The following is a 16,232-nucleotide window of genomic DNA, read 5'->3' as shown; positions in this document are numbered from 1 at the left end:
CCGCAATAAAAACAGAGTTACAAACCCATTATCCAGATATCGAACCACATGGGCCCAAAAATGCTGATACTAAAATCCATATATCTTGACTTGATCCGACCGGATAAAGTCAAACAGGCCTTTTTATGTTCTCTTCGAAATATCATATAATATCATCTGCCATGGAGAATTGACCAGAAACCTCACAAGTCACAAACACAGACGTCGTATCATCACCCAGGTCCGGGTCATCTAAAGTAATCCAAATTTTAATTTTTCATCCGGACCGTCCGATCATAGTAGAATGCACGGAAATCCTTTAATATTCGTGTCACAACAGATCGGACGGTCAAGATCCAAACCCAAAATTTAGGTTACTTTAGGAGAACGAATTCATCATCCCATCGGGGCATCTTCACTAAAGCACTAGATTTTCTTCGAGATCAGACGGCGGAGATTAGAGGAAAGTCGCCAGAGTCGCAGGCACCCTTCGAATCCACACCCCATATCGAGTTATCTATCTCTTGTGTTGTACGAAGGTTGGAATCTCGGTATAACCTCTACTAAATTGGTCGGTCCTTTTCTTCTTCTTCTTCTTTCCCTGTTCTAGGGTTCGGGTGCGCGTCCTTGCTTGCTTCCCCCATCGCTCGATTTGCGAATTTCGTATTTGATTTGAGGTACCAATCTTTTTTTTCTTTTATTGGTCGTATTCTCAATTTGCAATAGATTGATGATCTCCTGAGTTAGTTCCTTTCCCCCTATTTGTTCGCTTCCTGTCGTGTAGATGCATATGAATTGTTTGTTTTTGGTTTGAATTTAATTTTGAAGTAAGGGTAGACATCGGACTGAGGTTCAAGAAAGAAGTTGTGCAAATAAAATTGATGTAACATAAGTTGAATGTCTTTTTGCCGATATATGTGTTGCTGGATAGAAATCCTCACCGAATTAATCTCATCCAGTTTTTCAAGTAACGAATCTTGTTTAAGATGAATTTAAGGTATCTAAAGACTAAAATATGTCAATAGAGTATGCATTGAAATTATTTGGTTTCATGATCTTCCAGTTTGTTATGTACTTTTTGCAACACCTGTACATTTGATCTCATTGTTTTCATCATGAAGGTTACTGCAGTAAGTAAGGGAATCACAGTTTACAAAAATCAGAATCTTAATTTGATGCAAACCAAGTAGTGCATGATACAAAAGATCCTTAGATGACTTGTCGAATGGCGGCTGGACAACAGAAGAGACGTTTGAGTAATTCAAACCTTCATGATCCAATCAAAGGGAAGAAGAAAAAGAGGCTAGACTCATCAGATTATACGTTGAGCCTGAGACCTCATGTTGATTTGGATTGGGACGAGCGACGTAAGAGAGTCATGCCTAAGAAGGATCAGGTCGGGTTGGCATGGAAGGATCTAGGCCCATTTGTTGACACGGTCCCAAAACCATGCAAGGGACTGGCTGATGTGTTTCATGTTCCTAAAGAGATTTTTAACTTGAGGGATCTGAGCGATGTATTATCTTATGAGGTATGAATTTATATGTGCCTATTGGTACTAAATTTGTTTGTGATAATGGTTCTGTACTTGACTATTTCTGCAATTGTAAATAGTCCTATTGAAAACCCAAATTAAGCATAAGTTCAGGAAATTAACGTGCATTTTTCTTCGATAGTATGGTGCCACTATTTTGTAAAACTTAAATTTATTGTTAGTATTGTACAAGCTAAACATCATGTTTTGAATTTACTTTCACTTGTGTGGAAGTTAAACTTCATGGGTTTAAGCTTTAGCATATAGTAAAACATTTTTATAAAAGACTAATTGTTATCATACTGAAGATCTTTTGGTTAACATAAATTTTTGGTATAATGAAATCTGTTTTACTAGGATGTCATATTTGTTTATTTGTTGTGTTTTCATTTTTGTTAACTTAGGTGTGGTCTTCATGCCTATCAGAATCAGACAGGAAACTTCTAAGCCAGTTCCTTCCTAGTGGGATTAGTACAAGTCAAGCAGTTCGATCTCTTCTCAAAGGAGAAAACCTTCAATTTGGAAACCAATTCACAAAATGGCAAGCTATACTTAACATTATCTACTCTTTTGTCCATGTACTAGCTTTTTTACAGAACTTGTCATAGATTATTAAGCATATTTACTAACAATTTTTTTAAACATGTACTGATTGATACTAGGTCGGCTTCTGTTTGCTGCGGTGACATGCATCCTGATGCTGTCCGTCAGAACGAAAAGCAGTTTCTGTCTGATAAGAAGGCATACTATGTTGAACTAAACAACTATCATTCCAGGTTTCTCTAGAAATTAAGTAAAATTTTAGTATCTTTTGCTTTTGTTTTTCTTTCTTGGATTCAGTTTTAATTATTCTTATCCCATTGCTAATTGTGTTTTGTAGCATGATTGCTAATTTGGAGAGGTGGAAAGAAAAATGGATAAATTGCAAAGATCCGGAAAAACTATTTAGGTAACTCTATTTTCAGATACATTTTACTGTAACAATGGAACATTCTATTTTGTGGTTTTATCTCCCAAGTTCATTGTTTAGGACAATAATGACTTGTAAGGGAGTTACCTATTACTTTGTGTTTACAGTTTATTTGATGTACAGGGATACACCTACTAGGCATAAAACTGGAAGCATCACAAGCCCACCTGAAAAACCCAAAGTTAATAAAAAAGAGGTTATACAAAAGATCGTGCGTACAAGTGATACTGCTAAGTATATGTCATATGTTAAGGTAATGATCTCTGCATCAAGTGCGTGAACCTACATGTCAAATTTCCATTGCATCTCATAATAATGTATGTTGCTCAGTTTGATCTATTTGTTCTCTGACTGTCACTGGGATCCAATATTGCTCCCTCTTTTCTGCACAAGTTATATACACTGTTCCTGGTGGCATTTTAATAGGCTCTTCTGTATTGCTTTTTATACTTTTCTGACTATATTCATTGAGTCCTATAAATTTTGTTGACATATTGCAGATTAGCAAGTCACAATATGAGCAAGTTAAAAATCTAAAGCATTCCGGCGAAGGCTTTCTACCAAAGCTTCTGAACCCTGTTCTTGGGGACATAAAAAGGTTGAAGATTAAGCCGTATGAGTCTTTAATGGAGGAAGAAAAAACAAAATTACATGACCACTGGTACACAGCCCTTTTACTTTAAGAGCATATGCCACAATAATCCTCTGTCAATTATCTCACAAGTTAAAGTTGCATGAACAGGTTGCAAGTGGTCAAGGAAGATCTTCCTGTTTCTTTTGAGGCATGGAAGGGGAGGAACTTAGAAATACAGCAATGGAAGAAAGCTTTGATTGTAGAAATTCCTGCCGGTTTTGAGGCTTGGAGAGAGAGGAAGACGGAAAATGAGCAATTGACGAAATCATCATCTATAGATGTTGATGATGAGAAGCTGTCTGATATGGAAGAGGTTTATTTATTTCTATATCTTGCAACCAAGGATTTCTGTTTGTGATTTCTTTTTTGTGCCCTGTCAAACATTGTGATTTTCTTTTACCTTCTTTGTTTTTGGTTCATGCAACTCTTAGGATGTGAATAGCCATGAATTAGAGAGATCTGAGCAGCCCATGATTGGTGGAGGGTTCGAAAATAACTCCAGCCCTGATATGTCAGAAGAACATGAAGAATCAGAAGGAGAAGAGGAGCGGGAAGGTGAGGTACAGCAAGAAGAGGAGGAAGATGATGATGATGAGGAGGAGGAGGATGAGGAAGAAGAAAGAGAAGAAGCTGAAGTTGAGCCGGAAGCAGAATTTGAAGCGAAAGAAGTGGAAGATGTAATAGCTGTAGAAGGAAACTCAACTGAGGAGGATGTGGAAGAAGAAGAGGAGGAAGAGGAGGAGGAAGAGGAAGAGGAAGAGGAAGAGGAAGAGGAAGAGGAAGAGGAAGAGGAAGAGGTTGAAGCCGAAGTTCAAGAGCCAGTACCGATAAATGAAGAATACCATGACCTCACAAACACCAGTTACCGTCATGATCTGGAGCGCATACCATCCCTCAACAGCCACCATCAGGATCCCACCACCTCTCCCGAAACCGACACTCTGATCCCTGGAAGCACCTCTTCCGAACTAGTTGAGCCATTTCCCTGTGATGATATTGGTCAACCAAGTGACTCTGACAAGTGGGTCCCAGTAAGCGATTACAGCCAACAACCACAGGAGTACATGCAACCTGGGGAGTCATCTATTAAGCTGCCAGAACTAATTTCCCAGCAGCGTGGTGGTGGGGTAAGTGCTGTGATTGACCTGGAGAGGGATGTGATGGAGATGGATAATGGCGCGTCAATCTTTTGTCCGGAGTTGATCCCTTCTTTTCAAAAGGAGCCAGAGATGCTTCCACCGTCTTATTCACATGGCAGTCTGAATGGCATGAAGCAGCAGGTAGCTGGTCTGCCGTCTTTTCTTCTGGCAAGTGAGCAGTCTACTGAGTCTCTTCAGGTAAATGTTCTTTTAATTGTAAAATAATCACTTGACCACACCAAATAATAAATCAACTTTCACCCCATCAATACTAGTGACCTGATGCATGGCATTACTATGGTTGCTGTCTCCGGTTTCTCTTTCAAAATATTGTTTTTTTTGGTGTGGTGCTGGCGTGTAAACCCGTGGCATATTTCTGTATGGATTATTGTAGGCCACTTGGCTGTACTGGGAATATTTTTTGAACTGTTATGAACAAAAATATGGTTCCCTTCTTTGGTGTTCATGGTATCAGCTTGTGCTGGAGCATGTATTTATCTGCATGGGTTATGGTATGATCCATTTGGTGGCACTTTATCTGGCAACTTTATTGAACTGATATGGACAAATGTTGCCTTAGCACGGGCTATACATACCAGAAAATATGCAGGTTCAGTATGATTGCCGGTACTTGTATTGATGGGTTGAGGTATTATTGATATATTGAGACTGATGCTGGTACCAACATTCTGTTGGTTCCATTGATGGTAATCATGCTATCTATACTGTTATTTGCATCTGTCTGCTGCTGGTTCACGTGCTGTTATGAATGTTGTCAGTAAATATTCTGGTTCCTTGTTCCCACTTTTCTTAAGATGTATTGATTCCATATATTTGGGCAACTGGGCCCTGGTTCTGTAAGCTAGGTTTTTATCCAGGCAATTTGCCCCAGAATTCCATAGTTCAAGTATGCCATATGTTTGGTTTAGGTATTATTTGTTAAGTCCCCATTTTTTTCACCCAAGCATGGACAGATATGGATGAGATAAATTGTACTATGCAATGTTTGGTTGGAGAATAAGTGAGGAATAAGGGCCTTATTCCTCACTTATTGAAGCCACGCATGAATAACTGAAGTGTGCGTAACTGGGAAGGAAGTTTTGGCTTTATAATATATGGAGCCTATCAAGGTAGAGTAGCTTATTCCTCAAGATATGTTTTGGTGGGTCCCATGGTTCATAACAACGTTATTATAATTGTTGTTATTATATGATTTATCATCATCAACAACAACAACATTATATTGTTATTATTGTTAAGAGGAGGGTTCAAATGCCATTGCTTTCATGCTCCAATCACACCCCACATCCTTATCTCCGATTTTAAAGTCCAAACCGACAATCCGAACCGCTCAACATGATAACCACATTAAAATGTGCTTAGAGACCAAATTTTATATTTTTCTGAAATATTTTACTATTTTCTTTTTTCTTTTTTTATGATAGGAAAATTTTGGACCATCTAAAAACAGTGATTTTGTCCGTCATAAAAAATTTCCGAAAAATATAAAATTTGGTCTCTAAGCACATTTTGATGTGGATATCATGTTGAGCGGTTTGGATGGTCTGTTTGGACTTTTGAAATCAGAGATGAAGCTGTGGGGAATGATTGGGGCATGAAAGCAATGGGGCATTTGACCCTTCCTCTATTATTAAATATTATTATAATAATTATTATACAATTGTTATTTTCAATATACTATTTTTTGTTCGCCATCATCGTCTTCACCATTATTATATTTTCACTATTATTGGAGTAGCAAAAATCTTGATCATAATAATAATAATTATTATTATTGTTACTACTACTAATGTCATTATATTATAAGTGTTATTGTTACTATTATAAGAACAATAATAACAAAAATAATAGCAATGTTACTTTTGTTATCATTATTAATATTATTATTTGTAATTATGTAAATATTCTAATTTGATGACATAAATGCTGTTCTTTTCTTATTCTTGGGCTTGCTCAATTAAATAATAATAAATGATAGTGGTATAACTTTTAAGGAGTTGCATAAATTTATGCTCCAACCAAACATGGTGTTAGGGAGTAGAAAAGTTTCCAAATTGTACCAAAAGTTGACTAGGACCATTTAAACTATAGAGAAGATACCTGCAGTATTGTGCTAAGTGGACTATGGTAGCGGATTGCTAAGGTGTTTTATAAGTTATTTGTACTGAGGGTTTGATTTTTCTCTTTCTGCTCTCTTATCATTTACTATTTTTATTTCAGAGGAATATGCTTTGTATCTTTTTATTTTAATAAGTATTTTATCAACTGTCATGGTTTTTTTTTATTATAATAAAGTATACGGTCTATTAACCATGTTGGATAATGATTGGGTTGAATATCTGATACCCAGTGAATACTTTTCTTTTTCTCAGTCAAACTCATGCCTCCAGTAAAATAAAAGAAAACTGTATATTTCTTTTCCAGGCACAGAGACTACTGGAGCAGAGACAACTAGTTAGAGAGAATAATCCGTACATGCATCAGCAGCAACCCTTGAACAGACCATCAATGTACCCAACCGGCAGTTATCCCAACCAAGGACACTTACCCCAAATGGGGCCTGCACGTCAGAACATGAACGTGAACGTGAACATGGGGCCTGCACGTCAGAACATGAATGTGAACGCGAATGCGCACATGAATGTGAATGCAAACATGACCAATAACCTGCGAATTCCTCTCAATAATACTGGTTACCCATGGTTCCCCCAAGAGCATCAAATGCAAGCTAACACTAGTAACACTAACAACTGGTCAGGAATGGACACCTCCATTGCAACCTCAGATGGGAGCCTTTTCAGCGTCTTGTCAGAGTGCAACAAGATCCCGCCACGCATGCAATACCAGAGCATGAACCCAGAGCAGTACGCCGCACCAAGGAGCTTTGGTATGGCTGGTGGGGTTGACAATGTGTATGGGTACATGCCACCTCAATTAGGCAGTAATAATAATAATAATAGTAATAATAATAATAACAATAATAATAATAGTATTAATAATAGGAGTGGTAATGGTGGTACTGCTGCTGGTACGATGGATAGTTTGGCCTGGATGAATTTTAGGCAACAAAATTCAAATCCTGGAATGCCTGATTCTATGGGGCGGTCTTTTTCGAGGCCATGGAATAGGTAGAATTTTTTGTTTTTCTATTTTTTTAAATGGGGAAAACTGAACTTTTGTACTATGGGGGTGAATTATTGTATATATTTAGAGCTCAAATTGGACATGGATAGTTTGGGGTTCTATCTTGGCTGGCAATTTTGAAGCTATATTATGTTCGTTTTTTATTAATAATTTTAGCTTAGAATTTGTGATTACCTGTCTTCAAGATAGTTTTACTTTTGTAGACATTAATTCTTGCTTGCAAGTCAAGATCAAACAAATTTCTTCTTAAATAAGCATTGGATGGTAATATATTGCATTTGTTAGCGTCGTTATGATTTTGCATTATTTTGTTTTGTTCTTTTCGACTGGTAAGTGTTCATTCTGGGTCATAACCGAACAAGGATACATATTCAAATTAGACTGCACAAGGCCCAAAACTAACAGTTAGTAACCGATTCTAGGAAAAGAAATGTGAAGAAATGTTTAGAATTTAGACATTGAGTGGTAACTTGATTCTAGAAATTGTTCTGATGAAGTTTCTGGGACATTGTTATGGTGATGGCATTTGCTTGTAGTTTATTACTTTTGTAATGCACGCATTCTGATCCATAGATTGATATTTTAATCAGGACTGGGTTCATTGTACCGTTCTAAGACAATGATTCTGTACCCACCATGGAACCCTACTTTTGACAAAAGATATAATATTTTTTTCCTTTTTCTTTTTTGTTTGCTGAAAGCCCGTAGAATAGATATCTATAGTTTTGTTTATTTGTTGTACTAATTACTAAATGCAGTAAGTCAGCTACCACTAGCTCCTTGAATGAAGTAAAATATTTGAATCAGAACAGTAGAACAGATTTAAGAACCATTTTGGCCTAATTTCAGGTCATATTTGTTCATTTGTTTCCCATTTGTATCTGTTTATCTCTCAAGTTCAAATAGGAATCTGACAAAGGATAAGAGAAGAAACAAATGAACTAGAAAAGCTAAAAAAGGGGATCATTTCTTGTAAAAATTGATCTGGTGATCTCTTGAAAATCATCAATTCATCATACAACATCTATTGAAAATAATATTATGTACAGCATCTTAGGTTCTTAAATGCAATATCTGAGGTTAAGACCTTCCTAGAGACCTGTATATATTGATAAAGAAAACAATATAATCTGTCAATTACCTACTAATCATCACTCGCCCGATACGGCACTTCCACCGACCATTTCGTCGATTGTATTAGAAATCAAAGGAAAAATATTAAAATACATAATCTATTTGACTAAACTAAATGAATGATTCCATTTTGCACCACCCCTAGTGCTATGTTTGACACTGGAAAAAACTCAAGTAACAACCAAGATTACTTTGAACAATGATTCTTGATTAAAGTAATCACTACAAGTCTAATGCCAGTTTGTACCAGTGGTGGCATGCCACACTGTCATGCTTCTTGATAAGCGCCTATTAACCAGTCTAATCTTAATTAGTGAAGTCATCATGCTTTTAATTACTGGGGACCAATCTTGATAAGAATATTCTCTGACTTTCTGCATTAAATATATAATCAAGATTGATAAAATATTCATATAGCTACCCTTAGTTGCTAATTCTAGGCTTCTTTTGTTTAAGGGATAGATCCTAAATCATTTTTGTTTTAACTAATTAACATGCATTAGATCCAGAGACCACAAAATTGCATCTGCTACCATTTTTTTTTTTCAAAATAGTGGCATCAAGTACCACTGATTTCATTATAGTTAAGAAGTCATATATGCAAAATCATTCAACTGCCAATTAATAAATCTTGTGAAATAATAGGCAAATATTAAAACAAGTAATTAATTAATTAACCATGAAAAGTGCAAGCAAGTGAATAAAAGTGTCAAAGATGCAAGCTGTTGTTTGTATATATATCAAGTACAACGGTACCGAACTTGAAGCAATTTTATATTACCTTATAATAAAATACAATTACCAAACTTATCACCTTGTAATCTTGTATATTATATTGCATAAAGTTTGGTGTATGGTTTGTGGTCTGATATAAACAATTCATTGTCAGTGTGCATTCCGTAGAGGTGGAGCCAGGGGAGTTTGGATCAGTTCAGAATTTTTTTATTTAGTGAGACTATTGTACTTTACAATGCATATAAATTGTGTTATGGATTTATATTTTCAAAATTTAAGTAGTTGATTCAAACCATTCCATATGATATTTATATAAAAATATATTTACAAACAAAATTTTACATTATAAAAATATTGTCCTTTTAGATAAATAGAAAATCACTTGATCTAAAGTTCTAGATCATCCAAATATAGATTTCAACATATCTACAAAAGTAATATAAAAAAAATCATATGAAAATAATTAACTACTTGAATTCACCTTTTGTTTTTAAATAATAATAATCAACAGTTAAGAGTTGGTCGTTGAATAAATCATCTTTGTCTCTTTCGAATGGTCCCGTGTGCACCTTTTTTTCATTCTGAATAAATATCAGTGTACGAACCAATCAAAACTAAACACGTCTGGCCCAGACTATTTTTCAACCAAGCGCGTGTCCACGAGGGGAAAGACCTCTCCTTTCCTGTTTGAACAGGAGGCATCCGGACACTTCTAGTTTGGAAACAAGTGGAATGGTCTTCTGGAGTTCCTATAGGTCATGTTTGGTTGTCACTGTTTGGTTGTGACTTGAAACGAATTCGTATCCTCTGCATTAATTTAAAAAAGGAATCTTTTGAGTTAATACATTTCACGATCTGCTTTTAAAATTTGAGTTAATATATCGTTTGATCTGCTTTAAATTTGTGTGGATCAGATTCATATTAATATTAAAGGATCTCTGAACTATAGGCTTAATTGAATTGACTCCGTTTAAAATCAAACGACCGAGATGTATTAACTCAAAAGAGCAATAATATATCGTTTGATCTGTTTTAGATTTGTGTGGATCAGATCCACATTAATATTAAAGGATCTCTGAATTATAGGCTGTAATCGAATTGACTCTGTTTAAAATCAGACAACCGAGATGCATTAACTTAAAATATGCTCTTTTGAGTTAATGCAGATGATGCGGACTCAGTTGTGACTAGATCTGAGTAAATTGCTCATAACTTGTGATTTGTTTGTAATCCACTTGTTAAAGATTTGTTTATTATCAATTCATTCGTTAATTTAATGAACTAAACATGAGCATATTCCAACTCGCTTATAACTCGCTCATTAAGACCTAAGTTATATAAAATCATGCCACATCCAATCTTAATTGGATCAAACTGAAAACAAAATAGCTGCAAGTATGTGACATGTAGGGTTGTAAGAACTGAATCAACCTCAATTGGAGTCACCCCTCTTGGATTTTGAAAATTTATAGAGATCTATAAGTCTGTACCAATTTTGTTCCTCTCTGAATTTCTTTTTGTTCGCCCTTTTTGAAATTCTATTATATAATTTGAGTTGACATTATAATAAATTCCTTAAATTCAAATTAGTAATTATAATTAGAAGTTCAAGCATTAAAAATTAAAAACCAGTGCTTTGAAAATTACAAGTTAAAATATTATTTTTTTTATCTAATACTGATTAGCTATTTTTTCGTTCCCCCTCAATGACAACGAAAATTCTGAATCCTCCTCTGATTCAGTACTTATAAATTTCCATCATAGTAACAATCAAACAGCTAGTGCTCACAAAACTAAAGCGTTTGTGGGAATACTATTGAAATTCAATCAGAGATTACATTAAAGCGTCAGAGCACTAACAAAGTTTATTGGAAGTCAGTCTAAAAAGTAAGAGCTGAGTGCCGAAGGAAGAAAATCATAATAAATGAAAGTCAAACTCAAGTTCTGGATATTTTGACTTGATCGCTTAATTTTTTTTTTATATAAAACGAAGGGTTTTAAAACCCTTTGTTTTTTTATTTGCAGTCAAAACAATTTGTTTTTTTCAAATTTGTATTTCTCATAAAAAAAGATGATGTTTATTATTAATTTTGTTGACATTTTTTTTGCTTAAAATCTGATTTTAATAATTTGAAAGAATGGATTCTGCTCTTGATAGATTATTAGCATTAGCATATCAAATAATATTAATATCAAATAGTGTTTGCTCTTCTTATGTTGTGTACTATTTTTATTGTAAAATTGTAGATGGATCCGGTCTATTTTTAGATTACACTATGATACAGTTCGTGTATGAGTAAGAGAGTATGGATTGTATTATAGAATTGTTTTTACGATTTTTTAAAAATAAATATGTGTATTTCTAATAAAAAAAAATAAACTTAATAATTCTTTTTTTTTTTTGAAAATTTGATAGTGGAATAAACTTAATAATTCTATCTATGTATTGACTCTTAAATTAAAATTCCGCCTTCACCTCTAGGTATAAATATTAACAGAGCTGATTTGACTTCATACAAGGGTTCGTATACTTGTTCATCTTGTGTTCTATTCATTGTGTGCTGCATGTAGGTGTAGTGTGTTAAAAAAAACCAGAGGTCCAGATCCGAACCGTGGACCGGACCCGAACCGACCCAACCTTTGCTAGATTTCCATACCGGACCGGACTAACCCAAGGGACGGGTCTAGCAAGGGTTTGGGCCGAATTTTTCCACTAGACCCGCCTAAACTCATCCCACACTAACCCAAGACCCGCCTAGATCCGGACCGGATCAAACTAAACAGAAACATACATGTTTCAGCCAGAAATAGTCCACTGTTTTAAAAAAAAAAACATATCCGAACCGGACCCGGACCCCACCCGGACCGTGGACCGGACTGGACTGACCCCTAGATCGGACCGGACCGACCTGTGTATAATTTGAACCATGGGTCTAGCACGGGCATAGGCCATGGTCCTCCAAATTATACCCGACCCGTGCGATCCCCTGAACCGCGGGAACCGTGGACCGGCCGGGTTTGGACCGGACCTACCCGACCCGACCCGTTTTCAATTCACTATGTAGGGGTGTTCATTGGGCCCGGTTTAATCAGTTTTGAACCGAACCGAATTAGTTTGGACCAAACGATTCGGTTTTTTCGATTTAATGGTTCGGTTCAGTTTGCTTTTTAAAATGAAATTATAACTTCGGTTCGGTTCGGTTTAGAAATTTTCAAAACTGAAATAACCAAACCAACCGAACTTTTATATATTATGAATTTGGTCCGGACTGCCCCGGTTTGTTTCTTAATCAACTACTTTAAATATTTCTGTTTATTTCTTAATATCTCGGTTTATTTTTTAATACCCCGGTTTATTTCTTAATATACTTGAGTTTATTATATATCAATTGCTTTAAATAAAAAAATAATATATTTTGATTTGAACCAAACAGACTGAAATAAAACTTTGGTTCGATGTCGGTTCGGTTTTATTTTTGAAACCGAATTATAACTAGAGGTGCTACTTTTACCCGATTACCCAGATCCGATCCGGAACCGAACCGGATCTGACCCGGAACCGACCCGGATCCGATTAATTTGGATAGGGTATGGTTTAAAAAATATAACCGATTAAATTATGGGTATGGGTACAAAATTAATAATTTAATATCCGACCCGGATCCGAACCGGAACCGATACTGTAATGGGTAGGATATGGGTATCATTTAATTATCCGACCCATAACCGGACCCGACCCGATACCCGTATAAATACCCGATAAAATATATATTAATAACTCTGCATCAAGCTTTTGTGTTAGATAATATATTTCAGCTGAGCTATAATTTGATAAAACTTAACCAAATTTATGCTACTGTTTTACACTACCCTTTAATTACATCCTTAACTAGCCCTTTAATTATGCTCTTTAATTTTTGTTCTATATTATACACATGTGACACATGACACTTGATTATCAAATTTATTCTTCCATAACCAGCTTATTTTATACCTTTTTTCTTCTATTACATTCAATTCATAGATTTATTTGAATTATAGAAAAGGAAATCATCATCTCTAATATTTTACTTTCTAAAAATTATATCTCCTCCATCCTCCTGAATTCAAAAGCTATTAACAAAAAACTGAATTCAATATTTTTTGTTACACCATGAGTACTCAAAACAACTAACAACCAACTAATAATTTAGAGTTATTATTTTTATTTTGCTATGTAGCATGATATATTTTATTATTTATAAACATGATTAATAGTATAATTTTTATTTTGCAGTAGTTTTTAATTTATATTGTAATGATTTATTATATGAGATGTTTAAGAAATTATAATTATATTTAAATGTAAATAATTTCTCGAATACTTTGGAGTTGTGACCTATACCCGCTCTGGATCCGGAACCGCCCCGTATCCGAACCGGACCCGATAATCCACAAACAAGTTACGGGTATCTATCTACCCGGAACCGAAAGACTGGACCCGAAATATCTACGGATAGATAGGTATCCGGATCCGGACCCGACCCGATTTGAAACAAATAAGTATATGGATCGAAATTTGGACCCGAACACTTTTAGGGTCCGGGTCCAAATATAATAGTACCCGGACCCGACCCGACCCGATAGCACCTCTAATTATAACTTTGATTTACCCAGTTCAATTCGATTTCAACCAAATCGAACCGATAAACACCCCTAGTTGCATGAAATCAAACTAGATTTGTCAAAATCCTAGAATTTAGACGGTTTAATCTACGTTTTCTATTTTCATTTTTATTTAATTTTTCCAGTTTGTGCTGGGGCTAATTGAAGAGGATCAAATCAGCTAATTATAAACCTTAGAAAATTCGTTTGAGAAAATAACACGCAGGAGCTGTGAAGTTCGTTACAGAACAGAACAAAAAAAAAAAAAAGGGTCAAAACGGTAAAGCAACAGGTGACCCGGTCGGTGAGTGACACGTGCCAGTGGTCCACCGCCCACCCGTGCTTATCATCACCCACCAACCTGCCACCCCAAAGCGGCGGAACTCATTGTCTTCTCCATTCCTCAATAAACAGGAGATAACCATTTCCTTCTTCCAATACAACGGAGATCTCCATTTACATTAATAAAATGGAGAGGCGTGCAATTGTTGTGCATCATGTGCCGAAAGCGAAGCGGGGAAGGACGGCATTTGTCAGGATGCCACTAAATTGGCACCAATGGCCGCCTAACGATGGAGACCTTATTTCTTTTTTTAATGTTTTCTCTTTGGAGACATGTAATAGGTTTGTACTTGAGATTTTTGTTCTATTCCCAGTTCAATCAAACAAAGTTATTGCTTTCTTAGAGATATTTTCAATGTTTAATGATTTGGGACTATTGATAGAATGGATATATCCAACGATATCTAAATGCGGTCAGATTAGTCAACGCTGTATTTAAAAAAAAATCAGAACTTATTTGACAATAGATGGACTGCTTTAAATCGGGAAATTTTTTTTTGGTAGTAATTAGTAGAAAAGAAGAGAGGGAAACAGAAAGAGTACAGTGTTTTTTATATGGGTAGTAAGATCGGTACTGTTCATATCGATCCTAACTTTTTTTTTTTTGCAAAGTTAGGATCGGTACTGTTCATACCGATCCTAACTTTTTTTTTTTTTTTTTTTTTTGCAAAGTTTGAATCAATACAGATCAAAGTTAAAAAAAAAAATGGTTAGGATCGGTATGAACAGTACCGATCCTAACTTTTTCAAAAAAAAAAAAAAAAGAAGTTAGGATCGGTATGAACAGTACCGATCTTACTACCCATATAAAAAACACTGTACTCTTTCTGTTTCCCTCTCTTCTTTTCTACTAATTACTACCAAAAAAAAAATTCCTTTAAATCGTGTAAATTTAAGTTGAGCTATCTTGATCTAACTTGATTCTGACAAGAGAGCCCACGGACCCGAAATTTTTATTAATACCATTTAAAAAATAAATAAATCAAAACACCACTAAAATTAGAGAATTCGATAAATACCACAACCTCCTCCAGTTCAATCTGCGTTCCCCCTCCCAAAAAGGAAATCCAAAAATGCACTATAATATACTGATATTTAGATTTTTGAGGGGGGCTTCAATTTAATCTGTGCTCTCCAAGAATAGGGCTGCAGATTAAATTGAAAGCCCTGATATTTTTCGAATTCCTTTTACAGTGGTATTAATAAAAAATTTAGCCCAGGGACAAATGGGAAAGAAAAAAAAATTTAAAAAGGAGAATCAGTCTTTAATCTAGTGACAATGTTGTATGTATGAGAAGTCGTAAGTTCAAAATCCGAAATGAATAAATTCTTTGTGAATATTAAATAATTTGATGACTTCACTTCCAACTTTTACTAAAATAAGAAAAACTGAAAAAAAAAGTATACACCAACAAAATTAATTATTACGCATAAAATCAAAATTTTGAAAACATATTGCAATTTTGAAAATTGTAGAGACCAAACTGAAAAATAGATGATAAAGACCAAATGGGTAACAGGGTAAGACACTAAACTTTATCATTCTGTTTGTATATGGTGATGCCGAGTATATCCAAATTCTTTGGAGAATCATTAATATTAATCTTTCACAGAATAATAATATACTGAGACTGAGACTGACTCATCTGGTTTGCAAAGAGTGATATTTTAATCGCTGAGAGCATTCTTAATTAGGCCTACATTTTAACCAGCTAGTCTGATTACCTCGGGACTGGAGAGGATATATAAATTTGGTACTGGAGAGGGCATCTCTCGTCATTCTAATCCTGATTGCCTCTGTGATTAGCCATTTATTCATGTTTTGCTCATATCATTTTCTTCTCCTCCTTTTTAAAAAAAAAAAACTTGGTAGGGGCTGTTTTAATTTTTTTCTTTTTTTAAACAGAACTAATTTTAAATATTTTAACAGAACAAGCATCACTGATTTAGTTTTTT

At 35.0% G+C, this 16,232-nt stretch overlaps 1 protein-coding gene across 5 annotated transcripts; it reads left to right on the top strand.

The window, feature by feature from the left end:
- Window positions 1-232: 232 nt before the first annotated feature.
- Window positions 233-7,592, top strand: LOC144561550 (uncharacterized). 5 transcript variants are annotated; one of them, XM_078310525.1, is made up of 11 exons: window positions 397-656; window positions 1,101-1,510; window positions 1,918-2,054; window positions 2,176-2,289; window positions 2,394-2,462; window positions 2,607-2,736; window positions 2,984-3,144; window positions 3,226-3,430; window positions 3,549-3,830; window positions 3,867-4,472; window positions 6,702-7,592. In XM_078310525.1, the coding sequence occupies exons 2-11, from the start codon at window positions 1,193-1,195 to the stop codon at window positions 7,407-7,409; spliced, it is 2,730 nt and encodes a 909-aa protein (XP_078166651.1). In that variant the 5' UTR covers window positions 397-656; window positions 1,101-1,192; the 3' UTR covers window positions 7,410-7,592. The 5 variants fall into 5 exon arrangements, with proteins under 5 accessions (XP_078166649.1, XP_078166651.1, XP_078166650.1 ...); XM_078310524.1 differs by having other exon boundaries at window positions 3,861-4,472; XM_078310523.1 differs by having other exon boundaries at window positions 233-656; window positions 3,549-4,454.
- Window positions 7,593-16,232: the final 8,640 nt, after the last annotated feature.

Source organism: Carex rostrata, chromosome 11 (assembly GCF_964058835.1).
Source record: "Carex rostrata chromosome 11, lpCarRost1.2, whole genome shotgun sequence".
NCBI classification, from domain to species: Eukaryota; Viridiplantae; Streptophyta; class Magnoliopsida; order Poales; family Cyperaceae; genus Carex; species Carex rostrata.
Note: the sequence above shows the minus strand (reverse complement) of the source record. Positions and strands in the feature narration are given on the sequence as shown.